At 38.9% G+C, this 14,488-nt stretch overlaps 1 protein-coding gene across 1 annotated transcript in view; it reads left to right on the top strand.

Moving 5' to 3' along the window:
• Window positions 1–14,488, top strand: part of LOC101279146 (ATP-binding cassette sub-family C member 4-like) — a 130,153-nt gene that overhangs the window by 72,555 nt on the left and 43,110 nt on the right. Inside the window, 1 exon segment of the mRNA XM_049701381.1 lies at window positions 3,694–3,793. Coding sequence (XP_049557338.1) covers window positions 3,694–3,793 — 100 coding nt within the window.

The raw sequence follows: 14,488 nt of genomic DNA, 5'->3' as shown, positions 1-14,488 counted from the left end.
AGCTTCAACGATATTTAACAGAGTTATTTATAATAGCAAAATATTGGAGACCATCTACCTATCCGGAAATTGGAGGTTTGTTAAATAAATGATCACATATACTGTAATATTATGTAGCCATTAAAATAAATACTTTTATGAAATACTGAATGAAAGCAGATTACAACAGTATGTTCATGTTAATCCCATTCTGTTTAAGTATATGAGCTTGTATCTTCAAGAACACATCAACATACAAGTCTAGAAGGTAAAAACATCAACATCTTAAGAATGGTTTTTAATCAGAGTGCTGGGGTATAGCTAGAATTTACTTTGCAAATTCATTTGCACTGATTATGATCAAGGAAAGAGTTTCAAATGAGAGAGACTCAGTGAGGGATTGAGTCATGAAACATTGCAGTAGTAGAATCTGCAGGGCTTGGCACCATGCTGGACTCAGGGAAAGCTGGAAGTAAGGTGGACATTGTGAGCCCGTGAGCCTGAGAAAGAAGTAATGAGAGTAGAGTGGGGAAGTCAGAGGAAGCAGCTGTTTTGTGTGGGGCATTGGGTGTTGATCATGTTGAGTTTGACGTATGAAGAGAGATCCAGGGGCAAATGTCTAACAAGTTGGTGTGTTAGTCAGAGGCCAACCCTAGCCTGTTTGAGAAAATAGAATGGGTATGTTATAAAGCACTGAAATAAGACTGTCTCCAAGTGTTTTTGGTGTTAGGAATGTAAACTTACTGATACTGGTGACACTCTCCACGGGCAATTGGAAAAACCCATTGGTGTCCTGGGAAAGACTTCCAGAGTGGATTTTGATAACTGAATGGTAGGAATAGCCAGAGCAGATCTTCTTTGAGTTGCCTTTTTCTTAGGTGCTCACGGTGTGAGCAGCCCTCGGTGCCCCTGCACATCTCTGCCATTTACCAGGAGTCTACAGATGTTCCAGTTTGCACAGATGGATCAGTTTCAGTAGAGCTGATAGTATGGGAACATATGCACATTCTCACAGACACAGTTCTCGCCTGTGTCCTGATGTGCGTTGGTTTACATCTGAGAACACCCAGAAATACAGGCATACCTGGTTTTATTGTGCTTCACAGATCATGCATGTTTTACAAATTGAACATTTGTGGCAACCCTGCATCAAGCCAGTCCATTGGCCCCATTTTTCTTACAGCCTTTGTTCACTCCCTGTCTCTGTGTCACATTTTGGTAATTCTTGCAATATTCCAAATCTTTTCAGTATTATTGTATCTGTTATGGTGATCTGTGGTCAGCATTCTTTAATGTTACTACAACCCTGTGAAGTCTCAGATGATGGTTAGCACGTTTTTTAGCAATAAAGTATTTGAAAATTAAGGTATGTACATTGTTTTGCAGATATAATGCTATTGTACACTTAGTAGGCTACAGTATAGTGTAAGCATAACTTTTATATGTACAGAGAAACAAAAAAATTCTTATGACTTGCTTTATTTGGAGATATTCACATTTTTGTGGTCGTCTGGAACCAAATCCACCATATGTTCAAGGTCTGCCTGTACCCAGAACACATGAGTCCTATCTGTATACATGCACTAGGGCCTGCCTATATGCAGAGAATGGCCCATCTATATTACATATATTAGGGTTTAACATAAGGTATAAAATGGCTACAAAATAAAACTAGCTAAACTCACTTTTCTTACGTTTAATCTCTATTGAGATAAGTTCTTTTTTGAAATGCTACGATTGATTTTACAGACAAAGATTCGAAACTTTGGAGGCATTCAAATGAGAAAATATGAAAAGTTCCCAGCATTCTGATTCCATGCTCAGAAAGACTTAGTTCTTCTCTGTTTAAAGCCGTGAGTTTTAAAAATTTGCTGAATAAATTTACAAATGATTGAAAACATGTCTTACACCCCACATCAATTCCAAATTTCTGAATAGAAATGAAATCATCTCTTGGGAAGCTCCCACCACGGAGTTGGGCAAGCTTATTGATTAAAAAGGCCAGTTTCTGTATAGTACATGTTTGGATGCACACAGTTAAAAGCCAGTTTTTACAGTATAGTTTTATTCCCGACCAGCATTTTACCTGCATTATACTGATTCCTTAATCTTATTCTTAATGCACTTAATTTCTCTCTACTTTGGCTTTAATAACTAGACTGAAACTTGCATGTGTCTTTCCAAGGAGCAATTGTAAGTATTAAGTTGTTTATAAAATGACTTTTGAACTGCTCAGATGAAAGGTCCCATATAAGTAGCAAATGTTGTTTGTGTTGTTGATCTCATTATGTGTATTTTGTCTGCTGGATACTGTCTTTTACGACACTGAGACCTGCATCTTATAATTTTAAGATGTTTCCTTTCAAGATAGGGTATAATTACGATATTTAACATCAGGAAGTGATTTAGTTTCTCTACCAAAGAATAATTCCTCTTAAATAGTAGATCCCTGAGAAAATGAGTACTTGTTTATGTATAACACTTCGTACTTGACTTCTTGACATCTCTGTAAAATTACCCACATGATTCTCAAGGTCAAAATGCCTAGAGAGTAGGAATAACGCTAATTTAAAAGTGAACTTCTTATGGGCCACTTAGGGTGGGGTCCCCAACCCCCAGGCCGCAGACTGGTACCAGTCGCAGCCTGTTGGGAGCTGGGCCGCACAGCAGGAGGTGAGCAGTGGGCGAGCAAGTGAAGCTTCATCTGCCGCTCCCCATCGCTCCCTCGCTCACTCGGACTACCGCCTGAGCCATCCCTGCACCTCCAGCCCCGCCTGTCCGTGGAGAAATTGTCTTCCACGAAACCAGTCCCTGGTGCCAAAAAGGGTGTGGACTGCTGACTTAGGAGACTGCTACCTTTTTTTTTTTTAAGTTTTATATATATATATATATTTTTTAACATCGTTATTAGAGTATAATTGCTTTACAGTGGTGTGTCAGTTTCTGCTTTATAACGAAGTGAATCAGCTATACATATACACATGTCCCCATATCTCTTGTTTTGTTTTTTTTGTTTGTTTGTTTTTTTGCGGTGCGCGGGCCTCTTACTGTTGTGTGGAGCACAGGCTCCGGATGCGCAGGCTCAGCGGCCATGGCTCACGGGCCCAGCCGCTCCGTGGCATGTGGGATCTTCCACGAACCCGCGTCCCCTGCATTGGCAGGCGGACTCTCAACCACTGTGCCACCAGGGAAGACCCTGTCCCCATATCTCTTGCATCTCCCTCCCTCCCACCCTCCCTATCCCACCCCTCTAGGTGGTCACAAAGCACCGAGCTGATCTCCCTGTGCTATGCGGCTGCTTCCCACTAGCTATTTTACGTTTGGTAGTGTATATATGTCCATGCCAGAGACTGCTAGCTTTTCACTGCCAGTAGATTGATTCTGTTATTTTTAACTCTTTTTGGGACCAGGGGGTCTCAACCAGGGGACATTTGTCAATATCTGATATTTTTGGTTGCCAAAATGTGGGAGGTGCTTCTGGTATCTAGTGGGTAGAGTCCCTGGCTACTGCTAAACATCCTACAGTAATACACAGGACAGGCCCCTGACCCCCCAACAATGAATTATCTAGCCCGTAATGTCAACAGTGCCATGGTTGAGAAACTTACAGACTACTCTTTATATAGAACGTTAAAAATTCATCTTCAACAGCCAGGGTTTCTCCTAGGTTTGTTGCATATTGTGAATTCTTAATCCCGATGGATCTCTTTACAGGTTGGCATTGTGGGAAGAACAGGAGCTGGAAAAAGTTCCCTCATCGCTGCCCTTTTTAGACTGTCAGAACCTGAAGGTGAAATTTCCGTCTACGGGATCTTGACAGCCATAATTGGATGTCACCATTTAAAGAAGAAAATGTCAGGTGTACCTCAGGTATGCACATCAGAACATTCTCACATGTTCTTTTTATAAGGCACCTAAGTTTAGCTGCTTTTAAGTTGATTAGTTTTTTCAAATTGCATGAAAGTGTTGATCCGTTTTCCCCCAATAGAACATATTTTTAGCAGCAGGTGTTTTCAGCAGATACTTTCCTCAGATACCAGGGTTTGTTTGTTCTTTCATTTGTTTTGTGTGCATGTGATTTAATAACTGACCCAGACAAATTTCTGGACTCACACTTCCTCAGGTGCCACAGTTTTATCCACTGATAACCACAGAATACTGAGAACAAAATGATAAATGATTAGTGTAGCACTGGAGAGGTTCCTATAGAAAAACACGAATTTCAAGTGTCTTAAAGATGGAATTTTGCTGTAGGAAATAAAGCTACCATTTCAAAGGTGATTATCTCCCTGGAAGGCTTTGTGAAACTGTGGAGCTTTGAGGATTACAGGGTGTATTGATGCTCTGGGGAACCTTTTAGAATTCAACCCTTAATAAGTGATTAACCAGGCAGGCAGTACAGAATAACGAGGAAGAGCACAGGACACGGAATCCCATCTCTGTGCACCTCAGTCTTCTCCCCCTTACAAGGCAGCTGACAGGACCAACTCTTCGAGCTGCTGTGAGGACTACATAAGTCAGTGCATGTGGAGTGCTTCCCGTAGACCCCATACACAGTTGCTGTGACGGTGGAGAGTTGAATTGACCTTCTCTTCCTGGGCTCTGATTCTGTTCTCTTTTGTTCTGCTTCTTAAAGACGTATGACTTTCAGGTATTGTCTTAGAGATTGGATTATATGCACAGTAGAAGCTCCTGCCATTCCTTATGGCTCACCCACCCAACATAATTCAGTGAATTTTATTGAGCAATTACTGTCCTCCAGGTATATACCCAAGGGCGACATAGGCCCTGTGCCTTCATCTGCCATCCTGCCCTCTGCTTTGACAGCCTTGCTGATTTTGTTTTTTAATTTTGAGGGTTTTCTTTTAAATTCTCTACAATTATCTGGCCATCAAGGGAAGCTCAGAAAAACACCCTCTTGGGATGAGAAACACAAAGAGGAGTCGACACAAAAAGATCCAGGCAAGTGTTCATCCTGGAATGTGCGTATAATGAGCTCTGTAATGCCTGTTGATTAGGAACCATATACAACATGGCACCCAAAGGAAGGAGAACGTGGACTTGTGTCTTATGACTGAATACAGCAGTTGCTACCTACCCCTGGCCTCTAAAATACCTGGAATTACTGTAAGTATTTTTGAAATCAAGATATTCCTTCCAGACCACAGTGAGATGCCACTTCACACCCCTTAAGATGTCTACTATCAAAAAAAAAAAAAAAAAAGAAAGAAAATAACAAGTGTTGACTAGGATGTGGAGAAATTACAATCCTCGTGCATTGCTGGTAGGAGTGTAAAATGGTGCAGCCACTGTGGAAAACAAGATGGAGTTTCCTCAAAAAAGTTAAAAATCTACTTAATATATGATCCAGTAATTCTGCATAAGGTTATAAACCCAAAAGGATTGAAACAGGGTCTTGAAGAGCTCTCTGTACGAGCACGTTCATAGCAGCATTATTCTCAATTGCAAAAAGGTGGAGGCACCCAAGGATGCATCAACAGATGAATGGATAAACAAAATGTGGTGCATATATATACAATGCAGTATTATTCAGCCTTATAAAAGAAGGAAATTCAGACACATGCTACAACACAGATGAACCTTGAGAACATTACGCCAAGTGAAGTAAGCCAGTCGCAAAGGACAAATACGGTATGATGCTACTAATATGAGGTACCTAGAATAGTCAGTTCATGGAGACAAGAAGTAGAATGGTGGCTGCCAGGATGGAGAAGTGGGGAGTTGTTGTTTAATGGGTACCGGGTTTCACTTTTGCAAGATGAAAGGAGTTCTGTGGCTGGATGGTGGTGAGGGCTGTACAACAATGTGAACATATTTAATACCACTGAACTGTACACTCAGAAACGGTTAAAGTGGTAAATTTTATGTGTATTTTACCACAATTAAAAAGAAAATTTTTAAGAGATCCCTTTCAGGAAAACTGGGAAGAACTTTTCAGTACATATAACCCCTGTATTTAAATATTCCCTCTGGCTATTAAGATTCATGACTTAGTGATTACAGTAGAAAATAAATGAGTTTAGATCCCCAAGTTTTAAGTTTTGATTGTACCCATTTCTGAAATGGCCAAATGAGACTATTTAGCAGAAATAACGGGCATCTCTCTAAAGTCCTTTCATATTCTCAGATGAAAGGATCTGGCAGCGGGCCCTGCATTATCTTTAACGTTTCTTAATAAGAAAAGACTGTATGTGTGTGTACGTAAAGAACTCTGTAAATAAAGCAAGCTTGGATGGTTCTTGGCTCTGCCGAAAATGTTTGGAGGCACATCTGAGCAAAGACTAAATATACCTTGACATCACCAGGGTTTGGTTCTATTCCATCAGTTTCCACCCTACTTTTGAGCATGCTCTGTGTACACACTCCAGAGAGTGTGTTTATAAAACAGTGCTAAGCTTTGTATCCATGTAGATAATGATCACCAACCACTGTAAACACAGAACCTTTATTTTCCACTTTTCATGTGTTTGTCTCCAGGGCGCAGCGTTGGTTGATTAGAGGGAGAGAATCTGTAGACACTGTGCAATGTGTAAAGGTCCCAGGACATCATTCAGGAGGCAGCCAGGGATAGAATATTTAAGAGCGTAGACTGAGTGTCAGTATGACCCACATCTTTATTCCTGTTCTGCCTCATACGAGTGTGTGACCTTGAAGAAGTCACTCGGCTTCCAAGCTTCATAGTCCTCCTCATTCTTAAACCAGGTCTGGGAACTGCTGCCACACAGATGTACTGTGAAGATGTAAGTGGGTGTGAAAACATTTGTGGCCCATGCCTGGTTCTTGGGAACACTCAGTCCATAGGAACTATCATTGTTCTTAAGGATCAGGGCACTAAACTTTTAGGTATTACTTCTATTTATATAAAAAGAGTAACACGTTTTGGACTGACTTTGCTCTTTAATTTCTGTTAATGTGTCCTTGGTGATTTTCTTTATATTTATTGCTTATAATAGAAACCAAATTGTTTCCATCAGGATTGCAGCCCATATGGAAATTCAAATATGGGTAACACTATGAAAAGTTGTATTCTTCAACTAACTCACACATGCTAGAGTCTAAACATAAACCTATGTTTTTTAATATACAAAATTATCATTTCTAAAAAACAAAACCAAATTGTTTATATAAATTCAAAGAGTAAAGCAAAAAAAAAAACCACAGTAGGAGTTTTGGGGAAAAGCATTAAGAGAGAAATGTATCTAATATTTTCTACCAAGAACAAGAAGAGAGAATATCACTTTTTTGTATTCTTTTGATTTCTGGCTCCCCTCCCACCAGGTTCTTTCCTGACTACCACCCTGTACCCACCTGTACTTTCCAGTTCCCCACCAAGACCTCCAGCATTTTTTTCTCATCCCTCCCCACATTCTCGACTATATTCTTCCTCTCCTTGAAGAGAGGGCCTGTGTCTCTCATTTCTGTTGCTCTAGTGCTTGTTGCAGGCCCTGACAAGTTACACAAGTATTAATAATAAGTCCTGACAATCGCAGAATCCTTAACACATTTTAGCCTCGTTTCCTAATTCTCACAATTCTCTCGTCATCCTTATCTGACAGATTTAAAAACCAAGGCATTGTGAGCTTACCCCACTTACCAAGTCAGCAGCAGAGCCAGGATTCAAATTGTGTGTGTGTGTGTGTTTGGTTTTTTTAAATTGAAGTATAGTTGATTTACAGTGTTTCAGTTGTATAGCAAAGTGATTTTATATATATAAAAGTTATATATACATAAATTTTTCAGATTCTTTTGTAATACAGGTTACTGCAAGATATTGAATATAGTTCCATTTGCTACAAAGCAGGACCTTGTTTATCTGTTTTATATATAGTAGTGTATATTTGTTAATCCCAAATTCCTAATTTATCCCTCCCCGTCAATTTTCCCTTTGGTAACAATTAGTTTGTTTTCTGTGTCTGTAAGTCTATTTCTGTTTTGTAATTAAGTTTATTTCTATCATTTTTTTTAGATTCCACATATAAGGGATATGTGATATTTGTCTTTCTCTGTCTTACTTCACTTAGTATGACAGTCTCTAGCTCCATCTGTGTTGCTGCAAATGGCATTATTTCATTATTTTTTATGGCTGAGTAATATTCCTGTGTGTGTGTGTGTGTGTGTGTGTGTATTATTTCTATGTCTTCGCTATTATAAGTAGTACTGCTGTGGACACTGGGGTGCATGTATCTTTTTGAATTAGGGTTTTCATCTTTTCCAGATATATCACCAGGAATGGAATTTCTGGATCATATGTTAACTCTTTTTTCAGTTTTTTAGGGAACCTCCATACTGTTTTCCATAATAGCTGCACCAATTTACATTCCCACCAATGGTGTAGGAGGGCCCCCCTTTCTCCACATCATCTCCACCATTTATTTTTTGTAGATTTTTTAATGATGGCCATTTTGACTGGTGTGAGGTGATACCTCATTGTAATCTTGATTTGCAATTCTCTAATAATTAGTGACATTGAGCATCTTTTCATGTGCCTGTTGGCCATCTGTATGTCTTCTTTGGAGAAATGTCTGTTTAGATCTTATGCCTATTCTTTGATTGGGTTGTTTGGTTTTTTGATATTGAGCTCTATAAGTTGTTGTATATACAGAAATCTGTTACATTTCTATACACTAACAACAAAATATCAGAAAGAGAAATTATGGAAACAATCCCATTTACCACTGCATCAAAAAAAAAAAGAAAACCTAGGAATAAACCTACTTAAGGAGGCAAAAGACCTGTACTCCAAAAACTTTTAAGATTCTGATGAAAAAAATGGAAGACAACACAGATGGAAATGTGTACTGTGTTCTTGGATTGGAAGAATCAATATTGTTAAAATGACCATACTACCAGAGCAATCTACAGATTTAATGCAATCCCTATAAAATTACCAATGACATTTTTCACAGAACTAGAGCAAAAATTTTTTTAATTTGTATGGAAACAGAAAAGACCCTGAATAGTCAAAACAACCTTGAGAAAGAAGTAAGAAGCTGGAGGAATCACACTCCCTGATTTGAGGCTACACTAAAAAGCTACAGTAATGAAAACAGTATGGTACTGGCACAAAAATCAGACCCATAGATCAATGGAACAGAACAGAAAGCCCAGAAATAAAACCACACACTTATGGTCAGTTAATCTAAGACAAAGGAGGCAAGAATATACAATGGAGAAAAGATAGTCTCTTCAGTAAGTGGTACTGGGAAACCTGGACAGCTACACATAAAAGAATGAAATTAGAACATTCTCAACACCATATACAAAAATAAACTCAAAATGAATTAGACTATTAAACACCTAGAGGAAAACACAGGCAGAACACTCTTTGACATAATTTGCAGCAATATTTTCTTGGATCTCTTAGAGTAATGGAAACAAGAACAAAAATAAACAAATGGGACCTAACTAAACTTAAAGGCTTTTGCACAGCAAGGGAAACCATGAACAAAATGAAAAGATAGCCTACGGAATGGGAAAAAATATTTGCAAATGATGCAACCCAAAGGATTAATTTCCAAAATATACAAACAGGATTCAAATTTAATTTATGGAGATTTCTGACTCCATAACCTGAGAAGCTAACCACTCTGCTAATGACTTCAACGCACTGTTGACCGCTGACACAATAGAACTGCTTCATATCGTGATTTCAAGTGTGTGTGCACGTGCGCGCACACAGAGAGGAACAAAAATTTCACAAGATTACTCTTGCTCTGTACTCTGATATCTTCTATTATATCAGTTCTGTTCTAGTTCATATAAAAGACAAAATGATGGTCATGAGGTACAAAATGGACATCATGATCCATTGGATGTGCCTGCAGGTTGACAGACACCACCCCTCACTGTTCCCCTGTTGGGCTGGGCTCCCGGTCATTGTTAGCATCACACCAGGAGCTTCACTGTTGTTCCAGATTCTCATAGCAGCCCCACAGGGTTAGCCCTGTTTTCCAGTTAGGGAACTGAGTCTTGAGGAGATTAATAACTTACCCTGAGTCAAATAGCAGTAGAATCAGAATGTAAAACTGTCTGACTCCAAATTTATTTCTTTTCAATAAATGTTTGTCGAACTTAATGATGTTCTCATCAGATGTTTTCCCCATTTTTCCTACCACCCCATTCAAAATGATTCTCCAAAGCATAACAAAAGTGAGTAAGTATAGAGCAAAGGGGGAAGATACTACTCCTAATGCTATGTCCCTCATTTGGAGAGTATCAGTTTAGAAATGTGTTATTCACTTATGTCATGGTCTAATAAGTTCAGGAGAAGATACTCAAAATCTTACCCAAAAGAGCCAAGAACGCTTTCTCTTTACAATGTCTAGCTGGCTGTGGAGGTGGAGAAAGTCTGGTTGTTTGGTTACTTGAAGTTACTTATCTAAGTGCAGAAAACTTACATCCCTCTTCTTCTAAAATGAGTAGGAAGCAGTGTTGCATGTGTCTCAACACCCTGATTTAGGGAACCTACGAAACTGCGAGCAAACTGCAGAGGGGAGCCCAGTGCTGTTGCTTTGAGTCGCCCCGCTTAGGTGGGCCAGGCCTCCATCATCTTCCCTGGCTCCCTGTGATCCTGGGAGTAGCAGCGAGCTTCCAGGATGTTCTCTCTCCCAGGCTTATCGCCGTCACTGCTGACCCCCCCATGAGCGTGTCGGAATTGGGGGAGATGTGATAGCAGCAAAGACCTGCATAGGAACCAGAGGCAGGGGAGTGGTGAGGACTCAGTCTTGGAGTCCTGAGGGGAACTTTCAAAAACAAGTACTGTATTTGTAAGAATGAACTCCGCAAACTGTGTTCAAAATTTCAGGAATAAGCAAAAAATGGAAGCACTTCCTAGGTAATTTCCTTAAACAAAACAGGTAGATGAAATGTATGCAGCATTTGTGCTCGCCATCTGAAGTAATGAAGTATGTTCCCCAGAAAGAACACCAAGGCGAGATTATATTCAGGGAGTAGCTTGCTTATCTGAAAGGATCTGGAAAAATGGATTTCAGAACCTCTTTGGATGATCTCTACACCTAGAGGCCCTTGTCCTCTTGGCACAAAGAAAATGTTTTCAGTGGAAGAGGGCTTCCGTGCAAATGCAGTATTTATGATCGCAGCCCAAGGGTTGGCACAGATCAGCAGCCATCATCGTTATCATGATTAAACAGATTGATATTTTGTATTTAATAGGTTTTATTTCAAATCAAAGCAAAAGCTAAGTATTTTTTTAAATAGCCCACTCTGCTCTTTTGGTATTTACATTCCCTGAGTTTTCTTCAGTGGGTTAAAGAAGGTGAACCACAGCTGTCTCTTTAAGACTTCTCCCTGGTTACCTGGTTTTCTTTCCCTTTTTTTCTTGTTGCGAACAAAACTGAAAGAGAGAAGAGGCAGATGTGCTGTTACTAGTAAAGAAATACAACTGGATTCTAGCCTAATGCAGTCGGCCCTTTGTCTCTGACACTGAAGTCTTCATTAAATCCCTTGGAACTGCTCCCTGGAGCCCCTGGAAGAGAACTTAATGGGACTTAAATTCTCTTTCCTTTGTTGGCAAAGGATCTTCTTGTCTTCTGAGTGTGGATGATGATCAGTTCATTCAGAGGCTACAGGACTTAAAAAAGGAGAGCAAGAGGGAAACCAAGATTTAAAGTGGTTTCAGATGATTCCCTTATTCGTGAAACAGGTACACTAGTTGACCCTTCAATAAGGTCCTCCAATTAGAAATGAAAACACACCTCTTAGGAAACAGCAGCAGTAGCTGCTTTTAATGATAGATTTTAATAGAGGGCAGTTTCCCAGTTTGGCACTGAAACAGGGCAAACTGTTGTGTATTATCTACTTAATTTGTAACCACTTGTACTGCTTTTGCCTTGATCCCAAGTTGTTTTAAGTTTAGAAGGTTAGTGGGTAGGGTTTCTTTTTAAGATAATGAGGGTCTTGTCTTCTTCCAGCAGAGTATGCAAAAGACCCAGTAAGACTACAGTTTTCAGTCTTGCAGTTGTGTTGAGGGATGATCAATTTACTACATTAAATGCTCTAATTTAGAGTGGCCATTTTTGGGTCACACGCCTAATATGAACTTGTGTTATGTTAGTAACAAAGGAAAAAATTACGAATATGGCACAAAGGATTAAATTAGAGAAGTGTAAACTTTCAACCATGATGAAGACAGTTGTGAAGCTAGTGCTCCATTTAAAATATTACATTGAATAAGAGTATTTGTTTTCCTGACTCTGCTGTGCCAGCTAACTCTTATTAAGTGAGGTTTAACTGTGTACCTTCAGAAAAAAATATACATGGGCCAGTAAATTTAGTGTATATTTACATGAAGTTTGTGTGTCCTACCATAAATCGCTACACTGAAGTGTTCTGCCTGCACTTATTTATAAGATTAATTTATTAACTTCATTGCTTAGAGGTGGGTAATTTAAATAATCATATCTATCAGAAATGATCATTAATTTGCCCTTTTCTGCTCTTGCAGTATGTGTCTACTGTGAGCACTTTTATTACCTTTCGAAGATAACATAATGGTCTCTTATTTGGCAAGTGATGAAGGTAGAATGAGTAGAAACCAAAATGAACACGATGCATAAAACACACTGACATATTTAAACGGACATTTTTCAAAAACTGCCTGCTGGCTTTAAAGAAAAGTGTAGCTTCAATCAGTTGATGTTATAATAAGTCATTCTTTTTTAAAAAATTGAAGTATAGTTGATTTACAAAATTGTGTTAATTTCTGCTGTACAGCAAAGTGATTCAGTCACACACACACACACACACACATTCTTTTTTATATTCTTTTCCATTATGGTTTATCACAGGATATTGAATATAGTTCCCTGTGCTATACAGTCGCACCTTGTTGTTTATCCATTCTCTATATAATAGTTTGCATCTGCTAACCCCAAGCTCCCAAGCCATCCATCCCCCATCCCACCTCCCCCTTGGCAACTGCAAGTCTGTTCTCTGTATCTCTGAGTCTGTTTCTGTTTAAGTTCATTTGTGTAATATTTTAGATTCCACATAAAAGTGATATCATGTGGTATTTGTCTTTCTCTTTCTAACTTACTTCACTTAGTATGATAATCTCTAGGTCCATCCATGTTGCTGCAAATGGCATTATTTCATTCTTTTTTATGACTGAGTAGTATTCCATTGTATATATGTACCACATCTTGTTTTTTTCAGAAATTTATTTTTAACATCTTTATTGGAGTATAATTGCTTTACAATGTTGTGTTAGTTTCTTCTGTATAACAAAGTGAATCAGATTTATGTATACATATATCCCCATATCTCCTCCCTCTTGAGTCTCCCTCCCACCCTCCCTATCCCACCCCTCTGGGTGGTCACAAAACACCGAGCTGATCTCTGTGCTATGCAGCTGCTTCCCACTAGCTATTTTACATTTTATGCACCACATTTTTATCCATTCATCTGTCAATGAACATTTAGGTTGTTTGCATGTTTTGGCTATTGTGAATAGTGCTTCTATGAACATAGGGGGTGCATGTATCTTTTTCAATAATAGTTTTGTCTGGATATATGCCCAGAAGTGGAATTGGAACCTCCATACTGTTTTCCACAGTGGCTGCACCAACTTACATTCCCACCAACAGTGTAGGAGTGTTCCCTTTTCTCCACACCCTCTTCAGCATTTGTTATTTGTAAGCTTTTCAATGATGGCCATTCTGACTGGTGTGGGGTGGTACCTCTTTGTAGTTTTGCTTTGCATTTCTCTAATAATTAGTGATGTTGAGCATCTTTTCATGTGCCTGTTGGTCATCTGTATGTCCTCTTTGGAAAAATGTCTATTTAGGTCTTCTGCCCAGTTTACAATTGGGTTGTTTGGTTTTTTTTGTTGTTGAGTAGTATGAGCTGTTTGTATATTTTGAAAATTAAGCCCTTGTCAGTCTCATCATTTGCAAATATTTTCTCCCAGTACATAGGTTGCCTTTTTGTTTTATGGTTTTCTTTGGTGTACAATAGCTTGTAACTTTGATTAGTCCTATTTGTTTATTTTTGCTCTTATTTTTATTGCCTTGGGAGACTAACCTAAAAAAAACATTGGTATGATTTGTGTCAGAATGTTTTGCCTGTCTTCTCTTCTAGGAGCTTTATGGTGTCATGTCTTATGATTAAGTCTTTAAGCCATTTTGAGTTTACTTTTGTGTATGGTGTGAGGGTGTGTTCTAACTTCACTGATTTACATGCACTGTCCAACTTTCCCAACACCACTTGATAAAGAGACTGTCTTTTCTCCATTGTATAGTTTTGCCTTCTTCATCAAAGATCAGTTGACTGTAGGTGTGCAGGTTTATTTCTGGGCTCTCTATTCTGTTCCGTTTATCCATAGTCTGTTTTTATGCCAATACCATGCCATTTTGATTACTGTAGCTTTGTAGTATTGTCTGAAGTCTGGGAGGGTTATGCCTCCTGCTTTGTTCTTTTTCCTCAGGATTGCTTTGGCAATTCTGGGTCTTCTATGGTTCCATATAAATTT

The sequence above is a fragment of the Orcinus orca genome, chromosome 18 (assembly GCF_937001465.1).
Source record: "Orcinus orca chromosome 18, mOrcOrc1.1, whole genome shotgun sequence".
NCBI lineage: Eukaryota > Metazoa > Chordata > Mammalia > Artiodactyla > Delphinidae > Orcinus > Orcinus orca.
Note: the sequence above shows the minus strand (reverse complement) of the source record. Positions and strands in the feature narration are given on the sequence as shown.